General features: G+C 37.6%; 1 protein-coding gene across 2 annotated transcripts in view; it reads right to left on the reverse strand.

The window, feature by feature from the left end:
* Nucleotides 1-6,968: 6,968 nt before the first annotated feature.
* LOC309383369 (monocarboxylate transporter 2-like) overlaps nucleotides 6,969-13,046 on the reverse strand; it is a 39,817-nt gene continuing 33,739 nt past the window's right edge. For both annotated transcript variants that reach the window (XM_081935849.1, XM_081935850.1), the window contains 2 exons: nucleotides 11,208-12,053; nucleotides 6,969-8,332 (listed from right to left, as the gene is read on the reverse strand). In XM_081935849.1, the coding sequence (XP_081791975.1) occupies nucleotides 8,037-8,332; nucleotides 11,208-12,053 (1,142 nt within the window). In that variant the 3' untranslated portion in view covers nucleotides 6,969-8,036. The remainder of the gene's footprint in view (nucleotides 8,333-11,207; nucleotides 12,054-13,046) is intronic.

The raw sequence follows: 13,046 nt of genomic DNA on the forward strand, positions 1-13,046 counted from the left end.
GGCAAAGTTCATATACCAAGGAGAATGTCTAAGACAGCACAAGATTGAGCTCTAGTGGTTCTTTTGAAACACTGCAAACAGCTTTGTGCATTGTCTCCCAACAACAGATATTTTGCTTTCCAGCTCTTGCGGAAGACATCAAACCAGTAGTCAAAATACTCGTGCAGAGGAGTAACATATGTTTTCCAAAATAAAGGTAGTGAAAGAGAGGTTTTCTAGCACTAGACAGAAATCCTCTCTATTCGGAAATCAAAATCAAAGATGTCTCTGTTTTATTCGGGCCCTGTTGTCTTCCTTTGTTCTTTCAAGGTGATCAAAAAACAGTATTTCCCCCTTGCATGCATATTAGATTAACAGCTAGAGGGTTCTTTAATTTCTCGTCCCCAATTTTATTGACTCAACTTGAATGAAATAAAGGCATGCCTTTATCTACAGCTTTTCAAGCTTGTGAGTTTTTTATTGTACTGATATCATTTTCCCAAGAGCTGCAGCTAGCTTCTACTGGTACCACTGCAGACTGTGATTTTAAAAGAAATTCAAAATGGCAACCACAATAGTGTAAACAAAGCAAGTGATACACGTAAATGAAGCGGTGGAAACATTTTGAGCTGAATGGCAAGGTTTACATCTGCTAGCAGCCCATTCAGGCAGTCTCATTTGCCTATGAGCTGCCCAAAATTATGCTACAAATACACTAATTCTAGGCCAGAGGCCTATAGGGTATTATACTAGGCCACAAGTCAAGCAGAACAGACAGGTTTACAGGGCTTATTTGAATGTCAGGGTAGAGGACAATGGGTATCTCGGAAGAGATGTTATTCCAGAGACCAGGTGCTGCCTCAAAGAATGCCCACTTCTGGAGTCCTATCAGACTGTCCTGTTCCTTGAACACTGGCCATAATAAAAGAAACTAGCATTTCATTCTAGTGTTGTCTAATACTGAAACTCATAAAGAACACCAGCATGCTATTTCTTTGATGCTTGCATAACAGCTGTTGTTTTCTTTGAAGTCTTTTACCTGACATTTGCCCAGGTAGCAACAGATTAATTGATAAAAGATATGCAAAGGCTCTGTTAGTGCTCAGAAACATTTGCATAAAGAGAGGGGGGGAAATATTAATGTATACATTACTCTATCAAGTATATTCTACTTCTTAGTCTGTGTCTGTCTGTGTGCAGACAGGGTTCTCCCTGCTTCGCCATATTGCCACTCACTGTGCCCCCTCCCCTAATTTAAGTGCATCTTACAGCCCTTGAAAGGTTGCCCATCACTCCGTTTTAAACAGTAAAGTCTTAACATGTGTGATTGTTCTCATTTTTAATGTGTGGATCAGGATTAAGCGGCCAGAATGTCAGGAAACATCGTGATCATTCAAACGCCTGCTGCTTTCGGTGCGTTCCAGAGCTGGTTGAATGGATTCACATATGTCAGGGGTGTCCAAACTTGAGAACTTTAAGACTTGTGGACTTCAACTCCCAGAATTCCCCAGCCAGCATGGTTGGCTGGGGAATTCTGGGAGTTGAAGTCCACAAGTCTTAAAGTTCCCAAGTTTGGACACCCCTGACATATGGATTGCATTTTTATTAAAGTCAGGCCATTATGTCGAATGCAACAAATGTAGGAGCATCAGTAACACTCTAGTATTGACAGACTACTATACAGGTTGCACAACTCCTGGGAAGCCATTTATAAACTACAGCTGGCAACCACCTAGGGGGGAAAATATTCTACTTGAACACCATGGATACATTAGATGGTGATATTTCATCACATGAGGAAGATAAACATCATTTGCCAGTACACCTTCACCTCAGAAAGCACTAAGATTTAGAGCTACATGAGGTTTAAACCCCCTGTAGGGAAACTATGTATTTACCTTCTTGGAAATTCTTTTGAAATGCTTTGTTTTCCTGTTACAGATCGTATTTGATTTTGATCATTCATTCTACACAAGTGCATCTATTTTTCAATCACTTCAGATGTGATGAGTACACAGTGAGTATCCTAGGAGTAATTAAATATTACAAAGCATGGAAAAAACACTCCAATAAAAAGAAAACTTTCAGGGAGATATTTATAAGAGAGTTTAATTTGAACAAGGATACTCAATACCCAGGATTAATTTTGAATATTACAAAAATGTACCAAGCAGTTAAAAATAATGAGAATATCAACAAATGTGAGGGGAATACATTTTCCCACTTTGGGATAAGACAAGAAATTCAAAAACTAAGGGCAGACCTTGCAAATTTTAAGCCAACTGGGATTCTAACTATTATTGTCGTTCCTTATGGAAAAAGTATTTCATGAAATTCAGCTTCTATGTTAATTAATTTTATAACAAAAACCTTCGTAATAATAAAATCCATAGTTGCATTAAAAGTATATTTCATTTGCAATAACAATGTTTATAATTTGTATAGTTACATAAAACTGCTCTGGAAAAGACTCAGTGGAATGTATATTTTGCAAACAAGATTTACTATAAAACACATAATGGAGTTTGTTTCTTTGTTTCATACTATAATAATAACAGAGCAAATTGCGTTAACCAACTGCACTAGAACTATGGGCTATTCCTCACTTCAGAGGTGGGTTGCTCCCAGTTTGGCCCAGTTCGGCCAAACTGGTAGTGGTAATTTGGCCTGGGTCGCAGAACTGGCAGTGACCGAGGCTGGCCACGCCCCCGAACTGGTTCCCTGGTCTCTTCTGCCATTGCCGGCATGTTTCTGCACATGCGCAAAACAAATTACAGTCAACTGCACATGTGTGAGCAATGCGCAGCGGGCGTGAGAAGCGAACCGGTACCAACCAGTACAGGAACCCATCCCTGCCTCACTTGTACCTATCAGTAGTATGACATTGATCTTAGATGGTGAAGGGAAAACACCAGCCTTCTCATAAGTAAGTGCTGCAGGCTCCAGATTGGCTCAGCTTAAAGGCTGCTCTGCTGAAAGGCCAGATGTGGGGCTGGAGAAGAAGACAGAGTAAATGATATCTATCAGAAAATAATAACAAAGAAGCTTGCATAGGAAGTACTGGAAATTCTCTTATTGAGGCCTGTATAAACAGACATTTCCATCTGTCCTACTTCCTGGTTGGAACCCAGTTCATTTGTCAGGCACAAAATATAACTGGTTCCTCTAATGCAGGGGTGTCATTGAGGGCCACTTAAGGGCTGTAGCTGACCTAGGGGGGCAGGTAGGGTTGCTGACTGGGTGGGTATGGCCAGCTTGACACTATTCCCCAAACTGCTGGCATGTTTCCTCTTCGCATTGGGTACACCAGGTTGACACCCCTGCTCTAATGTAGCATTTCTAAATCTTGGCAACTTTAAGCTAGGTGAACTTCAACTTCCAGAATTCACCATCAACAATTACTACCTTGGGAATTCTTCAAGTCTATCCAGTCTGCTAAGGTTGACAAACACTGCTCTATTGGAATTGCTTATCCCATTTGTCTCTCTTGGTTTGAATATTTTGTCTGAGAATTTTTCTTTAGCATGCTTGGCTTGGGCTGTTGACACACCAAAGAGTTGAGAAAGAGAAGAGAGAGAAGAACAAACTGCAACAGGTTTTCTAAATTTTTGGAGTCCAATGTTTGTTTGCTGGCTCTCACAAAGGACTTTGCCACATCTTGATAATCATTTTTGTTTCTGCGATGTCCTTATAATGTTGACTTGATCTCTGTCCCAGAACATACCTTTCTTATGACTTAGGGCCACTTATGCCGTACAGGACATTGGGCAGCAATTGTTCTTCAATAATTTTGATCTGCCAATTTGGTTGAATTGCACTTGTTGCAATAGCAAAGGTTTTTTTTTTAAAAAAAAAAAACAGGGATGGATTGCTAGCCCAATACCCAATCTTGCTTTTTCCTGGTCTGAGTATAGGGCTGGCAATGACTGAAACTGTACCTGAAGCAATTTTAAGTCATCCTTTAAAGATTCTAGCTTTAACAGAACGGGGGAAATAAATTCTACATTGAACAGAGAAGATTGGTAAAGATGTTTTATCATGGATATATCATTCCAGTATTGTTAATTCTCTAAAATATCTTTAAAAGCTTTTGAATCATTCCCCCACCACAAAAATTTGGTGGAAATGTTGTGAATTTCAACATTTCTGGAAAAGGGTTTGTACTAGAATGAAACAAAATTTAACAGCCGAATTCCCATTTTAACCTGAAGTAGTCTTATTAAAGTTTACTAAAACATATATTTCCCCTGGCTATACTGAATTAGTGTTGTATATGTTAAAACAAGGTTATTATGTATTTCACATGGAAAATGATGTCTAATTCACCCTTAACCAACATGCTTTAACATGCAAAATAATTTTAAATTGACAAAAAAATAATTAAAATAGGATACCAATTCTAGTCTATAACTCAATATAAGGATTTGTACCTCATCCAAAAATTGAGTTTTGTCAAAATTTCAGTCCTAAGGGATATTTAAAGTAAAACAGATTTTTTTAATTTTGATCAAATATATTGTAATTTATGATTTTATTTGGTGAATTATACTTGTTGATCATTGTTCTTAATTCTCCTTGCTTGAAGCTTAATTATGATTTTAGTCATTTTTAAATGATACATTCAATCATTCAAAATTAATTTATACCAGGAAACTACCCTCTTTTTGATATTTTTAGGTCCCTTCTTCCTTTTGCTTTACTCTTTTATTCTCTTTGTGTTTGTTTTATGTATGTTTTTTCCTCAAAAGCTTAATAAGTAGGGGGAAGGAATCAAGATCATAGCTTTAAAGAGCTTTCCCTCTTCTTCCAACTCAGACTTCACAGTGGATTTGGTCTGCATAATTCACTGATTCTTTGGCAGCTGATGCAGTTGGGGGTCAGGATCTGTCCAGTTTTATTGCCCACAGACCTCCACTAACATTTTAGCTTGCAAAAAAAAGAGTGATAACAGTTATCTGCCTGTGTCATGCCATCTGGTATATTCCACAACATATAGCATATCCTACATGAGGACCTTATAAATACTAGTATTTGTAAGAGCTCTGTACCTAGTTTCAGAAATAGATCATCTGATAGGTAGTAGGCATGAAGGAGAGGTTATCAAGAGCAATGGAAAGCTTTTTACTCTGCCAGTTCCACTCCCTTAGTAGTTTCCCCTTATTTGCTAGGCAACTTGTCAAGTACATAAACCCACCATTTTAAGCATCTGCCTACATTCATCTAACCGTGTTGCAGGTGAGAAAGAGTGATTGGTAGTTTTATCTCCGCTAGCAGATGATGATTGGTAGGGAAAAAAAGATGCCAGGAAAATCAACTAATCCCTTTCTTTAAAATGCCTTTCAACAAATCAGTAAGAATAGAACCATCCATTGACTTGGTTGTAGCAGAAAACAGCAGCAGGGCCCACACAATTTATACCACCATATTTTTTTCAGTCAGCTCAAGGACTGATGGTTAGTACTTGAGTTCCGTCTTGAGAAACTGCTGTGCAAAATATCTTATTAGGAAAGAATCACTCAGAACTTTTACCTTAAGAGTTATTCAAATATGTCCTTTTTAAATTAGAAATAGCAAATCTTTTACAACAAATACCTTATTACTATAGCGTTAACAATAGCACTTATGTACCGCTCTATATGCTTTTACAGCCCTAAGTGATTTACAGAATCACCATATTGCCCTCAACAATCTGGATCTTCATTTTACCAAAGGATGGAAGGATTTTACCTTTTTACCAAAGGATGGAAGGCTGAGTTAACCTTGAGCCCATTAGGATGAAATTTCTGGCAGTGGGCAGAGTTAGCCTGCAATAACTGCATCACCACGGTTTCTATTATTATGGTTAGTGAGAGAGCCAAGTCAGATGTTTACACTGAACTTGGCATTTTTGTCCACCTATCAACATGTGCTTCTTAAAGACCAGGAATCAGCAGATATTGATGTTCAGTAATGCTAATGCGATTGTCACAGGATGTAAGCTGCTCTGAGTCATTGCCTTTTGCAATTGACGGGTGGTGATTTTGTCAATACCAATGGTGTTCAAGTGGTGCTTCCAACATTTTGGGATTGCATCCAAGACACCTATTATTATTGGTACTATCACTGCTTTATTTTGCTACAGTCGTTCTACTTCAATTTGCAAGTCTTTGTATTTTGTGATTTTCTCCTGTTCTTTTTGTTCTTTACAGCTGTCTTCAGCTACGGTCAGGTCCATTATCCAATTTTATTTTCTTATCTTTCTTTTTAACAATTGTTAAACCCGGGGTGCTATGTAGCAGGTATTTGTCTGTTTGCATTCTAAAGTCCTAGAGCACTTTAGCTTCCCCATTTTCTATTATTTTGGCAATGTTGTGGTCTTACTAGTTCTTGTTTGTAGGCAAATGGTATTGACTGATGATGCAAAGTAGAATCATATAATACATATAGCAATAACACTTAGACTTATATACTGCTTCACAGTGCTTTACAGCCCTCTCTAAGCGGTTTAGTCAGCATATTGCCACCAACAATCTGGGTCCTCATTTTACCCACCTCAGAAGGAGGGAAGGCTGAGTCAACCTTGAGCGGATGAGATTTGAACTGCCAAACTGCAGGTAGCAGTCAGCTGAAGTAGCCTGCAGTTCTGCACTCTAACCCCTGTGCCATCTCGGCTCTATATGGCTAGGTGTAAGATTTGCTCCTTTGGGAAGTGAGAAATTGGGGTTTTCCCTTTTTTTAATCTACTGTTCCCAAATGTTTATACCCTAAACTAACTCACTGATATTTTGGCAACTATGGTTGATGGGGTCCTTTAAGGGGTTTAATTTCACCAAACCCAAAAATAAAGTCAGAAGTAAAATAGAATGGTTAACCTAATGCTTAGATATGAATATTGTTCTTTTTTTTTAAGATAAGTGCATTATATTAAGTTCTTGCAGGCTTTGGTCCCTGTGTGTTTGTTCAAATCAATGAACGTATCAATATTCTGAAAAGGCAATGGGACATGTCTCTGTGAGTTCTCTTTCAGCAAGCATATCTCACTATTTTATTCTATGTACAAGATCACTTTCAAATACAAAGGAAATAAAAATACCCTGGAAAGAAAAGAATTTTTTAAAACTTCTCTGGGATTCTTCTTATCGAAACTTTTTGCAGACATGGTATTTTTTTTTACTGGAATGTTGAGGACCAAATCTTGGATCTTCCAGTATAAAAAGTGCTGTGGGTTGCTGTGCGTTTTTTGAAGAAAAAAATCTTGCATCTTCTATTATACAACATTTTTCTACTCTTCTAGTTTTGCTACAATAGAAACAGGAGTACAGGTCAAAAATTCAAGTAAAGATTATCCTAAAACATTTTTTTTTCATCAGCTAGGACAAGTATACTCTCGGCTCTTTAGTAAAAACAAGATAAGGCTTAGTACTGTAAAGCCAGCTCTAAGTAATTATTATGTATCCATATAAAATGTGACTATTTTAAAATCTGATTTCATACTATAGGTAGTCTTCGACTTACAACCACAATTAAGCCCAAAGTTTCCTTTGCTAAGCAAGGCAGTTGTTAAGTGAGTCATGTCCATTTCACAACCTTTTTTGCTATGCTTGTTACTTGAATCATTACAGTCTTTAAGTTAGGGGTGTCAAATTGGCGGCCTGCTAACCAGATGCGTCATGTGCAGGCCACGCCCACCCCAGCTCCGCGAATGGGAAAAACATTGTGAAACATCACGCGATGGCAACATGTCATGGCAAGTTTGACACCCGTGCTTTAAGTGAATCATGTGGTTATTAATCTTTGGATCTGGCTTTCCCCCACTGACTTTGCTTGTCACAAGCTTCTTAATTATGCTTGCAAATGACACTCACAAGGCCCTGAGATGCTGCAGCCACTGTAAATACATTCTGGTTGCCAAGCAACTGAAATCTGATCATGTGACTGTGGGGATGTTCATAGGTCCCTTTTTTTCAGTGGCGTAACTCTGAACAATCATTAAACAAATGGTTTTAAGTTGAGGACTACCTGCATATTTTTAGTCATTTTAGGGAACAGTTTTCTATTCAGAAAACTTTGAATTAGATTTAGGGTTCAGTTGGGATGTTTGCCCCATTCTTTAGTCCATTCTCATCAGTCTTCAAAGGAGCTGTTTCATTAACATCTTGGATTTTTTCTACTGCTTTTCCTTCATCCTTTTCTGTCCTTGCATCCTGATGATCTTTCTTTTCTCTGTCTTCCTTCATCCTTTTCTTCTCTTCTTTTGCAAGCATTCTATAGTTGTAGTAATTCATAATGAAGAGGAATGTCCCAGCCAAGACCATTACTGCCCCGCATTTAATGAACATGTATTTGTAGTCTCCAAAGGTGTCAATCAGAGTACCTGTGAATGGAAAAATGACATCTTAATTATTAGTGAAACTTATTGATCAAAATAGAACAAAGCTACACAGATTCCAGTCAAATTTTGAATCTAGATTGCTAAAATGGTTAGAGAAAATGGTATCTACTCAATGCCACAATTAAGGATGGGCTTTTCTTAAAACAAGAAATATCAGCAAATCCTCAGCTAATTTTGAATCAATATTTTGCCACCTTTTTGGCTTGGGGTACATGCATTTCATCCTCCAAATTAATGTGCAATCATGGTTTTCTTTGACCATTTTCTTGTCCTTGAGATACTGTGCATTTAATAACCACTATGGCGACCATTTATTGAAAGCGTAGTACTTAATTATTCTAATGACTAATCAAACAAACCACACATTTTATAACAAAGATGAGATGCTTCCAGCTTGGGTGGATAAAAATACTGCACCAAGGAGCAACATAGCCCACGTTTATGCTTTAATATAGTGGCATTAGCAAAAACATCAAGCAGAGGCTAATTGCAGCTATTCTCAATTTCTGCTAATCAGGATGACCTTAAGATCTGCAAAATACATTTCAATGAGAGTTTTAATGAGAAGAGTACTGGAAAATTCAACAGTAGAAGAGTCTTTCCACCTCCTCCTTTGAGAATAAGAGAAAGTCATAAAACACACCAGGAAAAATTACTTAGTCCATTAAAGCAAAACCCAGTAGTAAGTTGTTAAATGCCAAAGAACCAATCAATTTGCCACTTATTAAATAGGGAGCAGCCTACTGAACTCATATTGCAAACTGTTATAAAGCACTTTCTAGCCTCATTAACAGTCTTCAACAATTAAACCTAATCTGCTTCTTAAAACTGCATACTGAAGAAAACATGTATGCTGACCTCTCACTCTAAGACAGGAAGAAGCGAAGTCCTCACATTAAAAAGGGATAATTGAATAATAAATATTTTTTCCAAAGCCATTGAAATCTGAGATTCCTTTTCACTTTTTTAACAATTAATGGTCATCTGGCATAAATTGAAATATCATCATCCACTGAACATCTGTTTCAACAATTCTCTCATTTACACCACATGCCTTTAAGGGTACAGCTTTTTGTCCAAAGCCATTTTAGTTCCACTACAGTCAACAGGGTTAAATTAAATTAAATCCCGTGGAGCAATTATTTTCTTAACAGCAAACAGCAATAACTTAATATAGATTGCAGTAATTTTGAACCTGCCACACATGGTCCTTAGCTTCCTTGATTCAATGTTACTGCTCTTCTAGAATAGAAACAACGATACACTCTACAGTATAGCTAATAGTTGTGTAAGGATTTAAAATCTAGCTAAATCATCCTAAAATAAACCAAAAGGAAATGGGCACATAAAAGCTGTTACTCTATTGCTGGCAGTTTTCAGATAGGGATATGGCTTTCAGGAATGGTTTAATGGATTCCTGCAATGACCAGAGAATCACATAAGCTGATATGTAACTCAAACATTCTATGATTCAAAAGTGATGCAATTACCAGCAGTGATCTCCAAGAATTTATTAAGAAAATTAAAATTTACCTTTGACCCAGCTGCTTCCATTTCACTTTATCTTAGCAATATCCTCTGATAAAGATTTCAAATGTTTTATGAAATTGCTAAACGTGTATTAAACATATTTCTAGCATGTGAATAGTATTGCTATAAATATACACATATTTATTTGAAAGGCACCCTGAGTCACGTTATCAGTGAGATGGAAAGACATCAATAAAAATAAATGAAGTTTGAAATGATTGCTAGATAATCATTAATAATTAGAAATATCCATGTATCTTAATGTCATCCAGTGGTCATCTGGATTTTTGCAGTTCAGATATGGAAGCATTGCTTCCAGGGTATGTGTGTGTATATACACATACATACATACACACACACACACACACACACACACACTCAAACTAAATAGCTTGAAATAGATCTATACTAGTCTCCCTTTATTTATTTATCAGCACAAATGCAACACAAATGTAACAAGGCAACATTAAAAAAATGGCTTTCTGCCTGGATGGCTCCTAGGGTGATCCGAAAGACAGAAAAGGGAAGCAGTATACTCCCTCCCATATTTGGGCATACCAGGGGCTGTGACACAATAAATACACACACACACACACACACACAATTTTTGTAGATATATATTCATTATCCAAAAACCCAGGATTACTTACATGGCTGAAGTCCTTAAACATATTACCATGATGGTGAACTATGTCTGTGAAGTCCTAATGTAATACCTTAGCTATCTGAAGACTAGTTTTATCTTGGTTGCTGCTAGTTTTAATCTTATGAACACTGTTTATTTGTGTATTTTGTCTGTTTAACTTTATATTAAGAATGATTAACTACTGAGCAGTACAGAAATATAATGAGCGAACTGAGATCCTATTTATAAATTTACGAAAAGAAATTACATGAATTTATTATGTTAATCTTTATCTAAAATCTAACTATTAACTTGCCAGCAAAGAAATTTGAAGTTTTGCAAGGCATAGAACATTTCATTAGCAAGGCTCATCTGAACTGAATTTTAGACAGCCTTTGGGTAGTTTTAACAGTTTAGTTCTGCAACATCCATTTAAATGAATGGAAAATTCCAAGGGAATGAATTTTCTTGTTGAATGATAGTTTTATTCCTTGAGGCATACTTCTGATGAACCTAGTTTAAATGAAATTTGAAAACTTCAGAGAATATGGAATTGATCAGGACAGTGCAGAATCAAGAAATCAGATTTTAAGAGTAGGAAGGAAAGCGTTAATATCTAATGCTTCTTTCTTGAAATTAAAAGTAATGCTTGTTTTTATTGTTCTGCAGACTAATGGAAAAAAATAATATAAATGTTCTTACCCCCAATAGGCGGCCCAAGTAATATGGTGCAACATTCCACTATAGTGACTAGTCCTACAGCACTTGTGAAACGGCTGGCACCAACAAGATCCATGAGAGTTTCGAAGAGCATTGCACAAACCATACCAAAGGCCAGGCCAAAAAAGATAGCATAGATGACTAAACCCATGTAACTTGTTGCCAATGGGCACAGCAGGTGGCAAACACCATTAAAAGTAATGGAGAAGCTGAAAAAATACTGAATTCTTGGCCTCACCCATTTGGTATTTGCAATGATCCCAGTAGCTGGCCTGGCTATCATGTCAACTATTGCTAGAATGGAAAGGAGAAAAGCTGCTGAATATTCATCAATCCCACGGTGCTTGGCATAAGGAGCCAAAAAGACAATTGGTGCAAAAAATCCTAAAAACATCAGCACGTTCCCTATCAGATAGATGAGGAAGCCTCTGTGTTTAAAAAGTGAAAAGTCAAGGAACTTGTTGAAGTTTTCACAACAATCTCTGTCTTCCTTTGTTTCCTTATCCTGGTCCCCCATTTCAGCAAGGCCTCCATCAGGTTTTTCTCTTACGGCCTCTTTTGCATCTTTGCTTTTTTGCTTCTCAGGTCTTGGTCCAATTGGTCTGAAGAGGGCTCCAGCTACGCAGCAGTTCAGCAGAATTCCCCCAAGAATAAAAAAGCTCCCCCTCCATCCAAAAGTGTCAAAAAGGAACTGGTTCAAGGGTGCAAGGGTGCAAAGCATGACAGGACTTCCTGCCATGGCAACTCCATTTGCAATGGGACGTCTTTTCAGGAAATACTTCCCAATGATGATTACAGAAGGCTGGAGGTTCAGGGCAAGACCAAGTCCTGTAGTGAGAGAATAAGAACGAGGAATGTTACCTCATTAGATTAAAACAACATGTTCTGTTATCATAGAGACTGATCACTCCAAACAGTTCTGTGGCAGAAGCATATTACAAAATCTACTTTGCCCTAACTCAAGATTCCTTAGCGGTCTACATCGTTTAGCTGAAACATTGTTTCAAAACATGTTTTGAAACTTAGTGGTCTACATGTTTTGAAACGATGGATCCAGAGGTGGTATTCTGCCTGTTCGCCCCGGTTTGGGCGAACCGGTAGCGGCGGTGGTGGGAGGCTCTGCCCACCTGCCCAGACGTCATCATGGATGCTCTGGCATGCACCGAAATGCCGTGTGTGAGCGAAGCGAGTGTACACATGCACATGCTCCCGGTTCCAAACCAGTAGCGAAGGTAAGAGGATTTCATGCCTGTGTGGATCCCCAAAATCCATCCTCGGCATCAGATCTTGGAAGGTTGGCCCATTTACAGGTCAGATATTTCTAAAACTCATCTGCGTGAAAACTGATGCGAGATTTATTTTTAATAAACTTTTCAGAAGTAAACAACAGGTTTGCTAACAAAATCTGTAACCAGACTCTTCTATACATGCAGCGGTATTTTGGACAGCCCTATCTGAAGAATAAACTGCTGTGAAAAGGGCATTATTTTAAAGTCATGACGAGAGCCAGAAATACATATAAGGGGGTGAACATTTTATAGGAGAAGGTTCATGACTGTGCTTTGAAAACAAAGGAAATTGTATCCATTTTCTGGGTCTATTATAAATCATGACCAGCATGTGAAATAAAGAGGTCTGGCAGCTATTTTTCCTCTTTATAACACATTTCTGAACTTGGTCTGAAAAAAAGGTAAATATTGTCATAGAGGGTTTTGAGGACACGGTAGTCAGGAAATTAAATAAGTTTTATAACTTCTTTTAAATGAGAATAGTCCGTTCTTGATTGTGCTTTATACATTTGGTGCCACTGAATACTAAGTG

Source organism: Natrix helvetica (genome assembly GCF_964273705.1).
Source record: "Natrix helvetica genome assembly, chromosome: 1".
NCBI lineage: Eukaryota > Metazoa > Chordata > Lepidosauria > Squamata > Natricidae > Natrix > Natrix helvetica.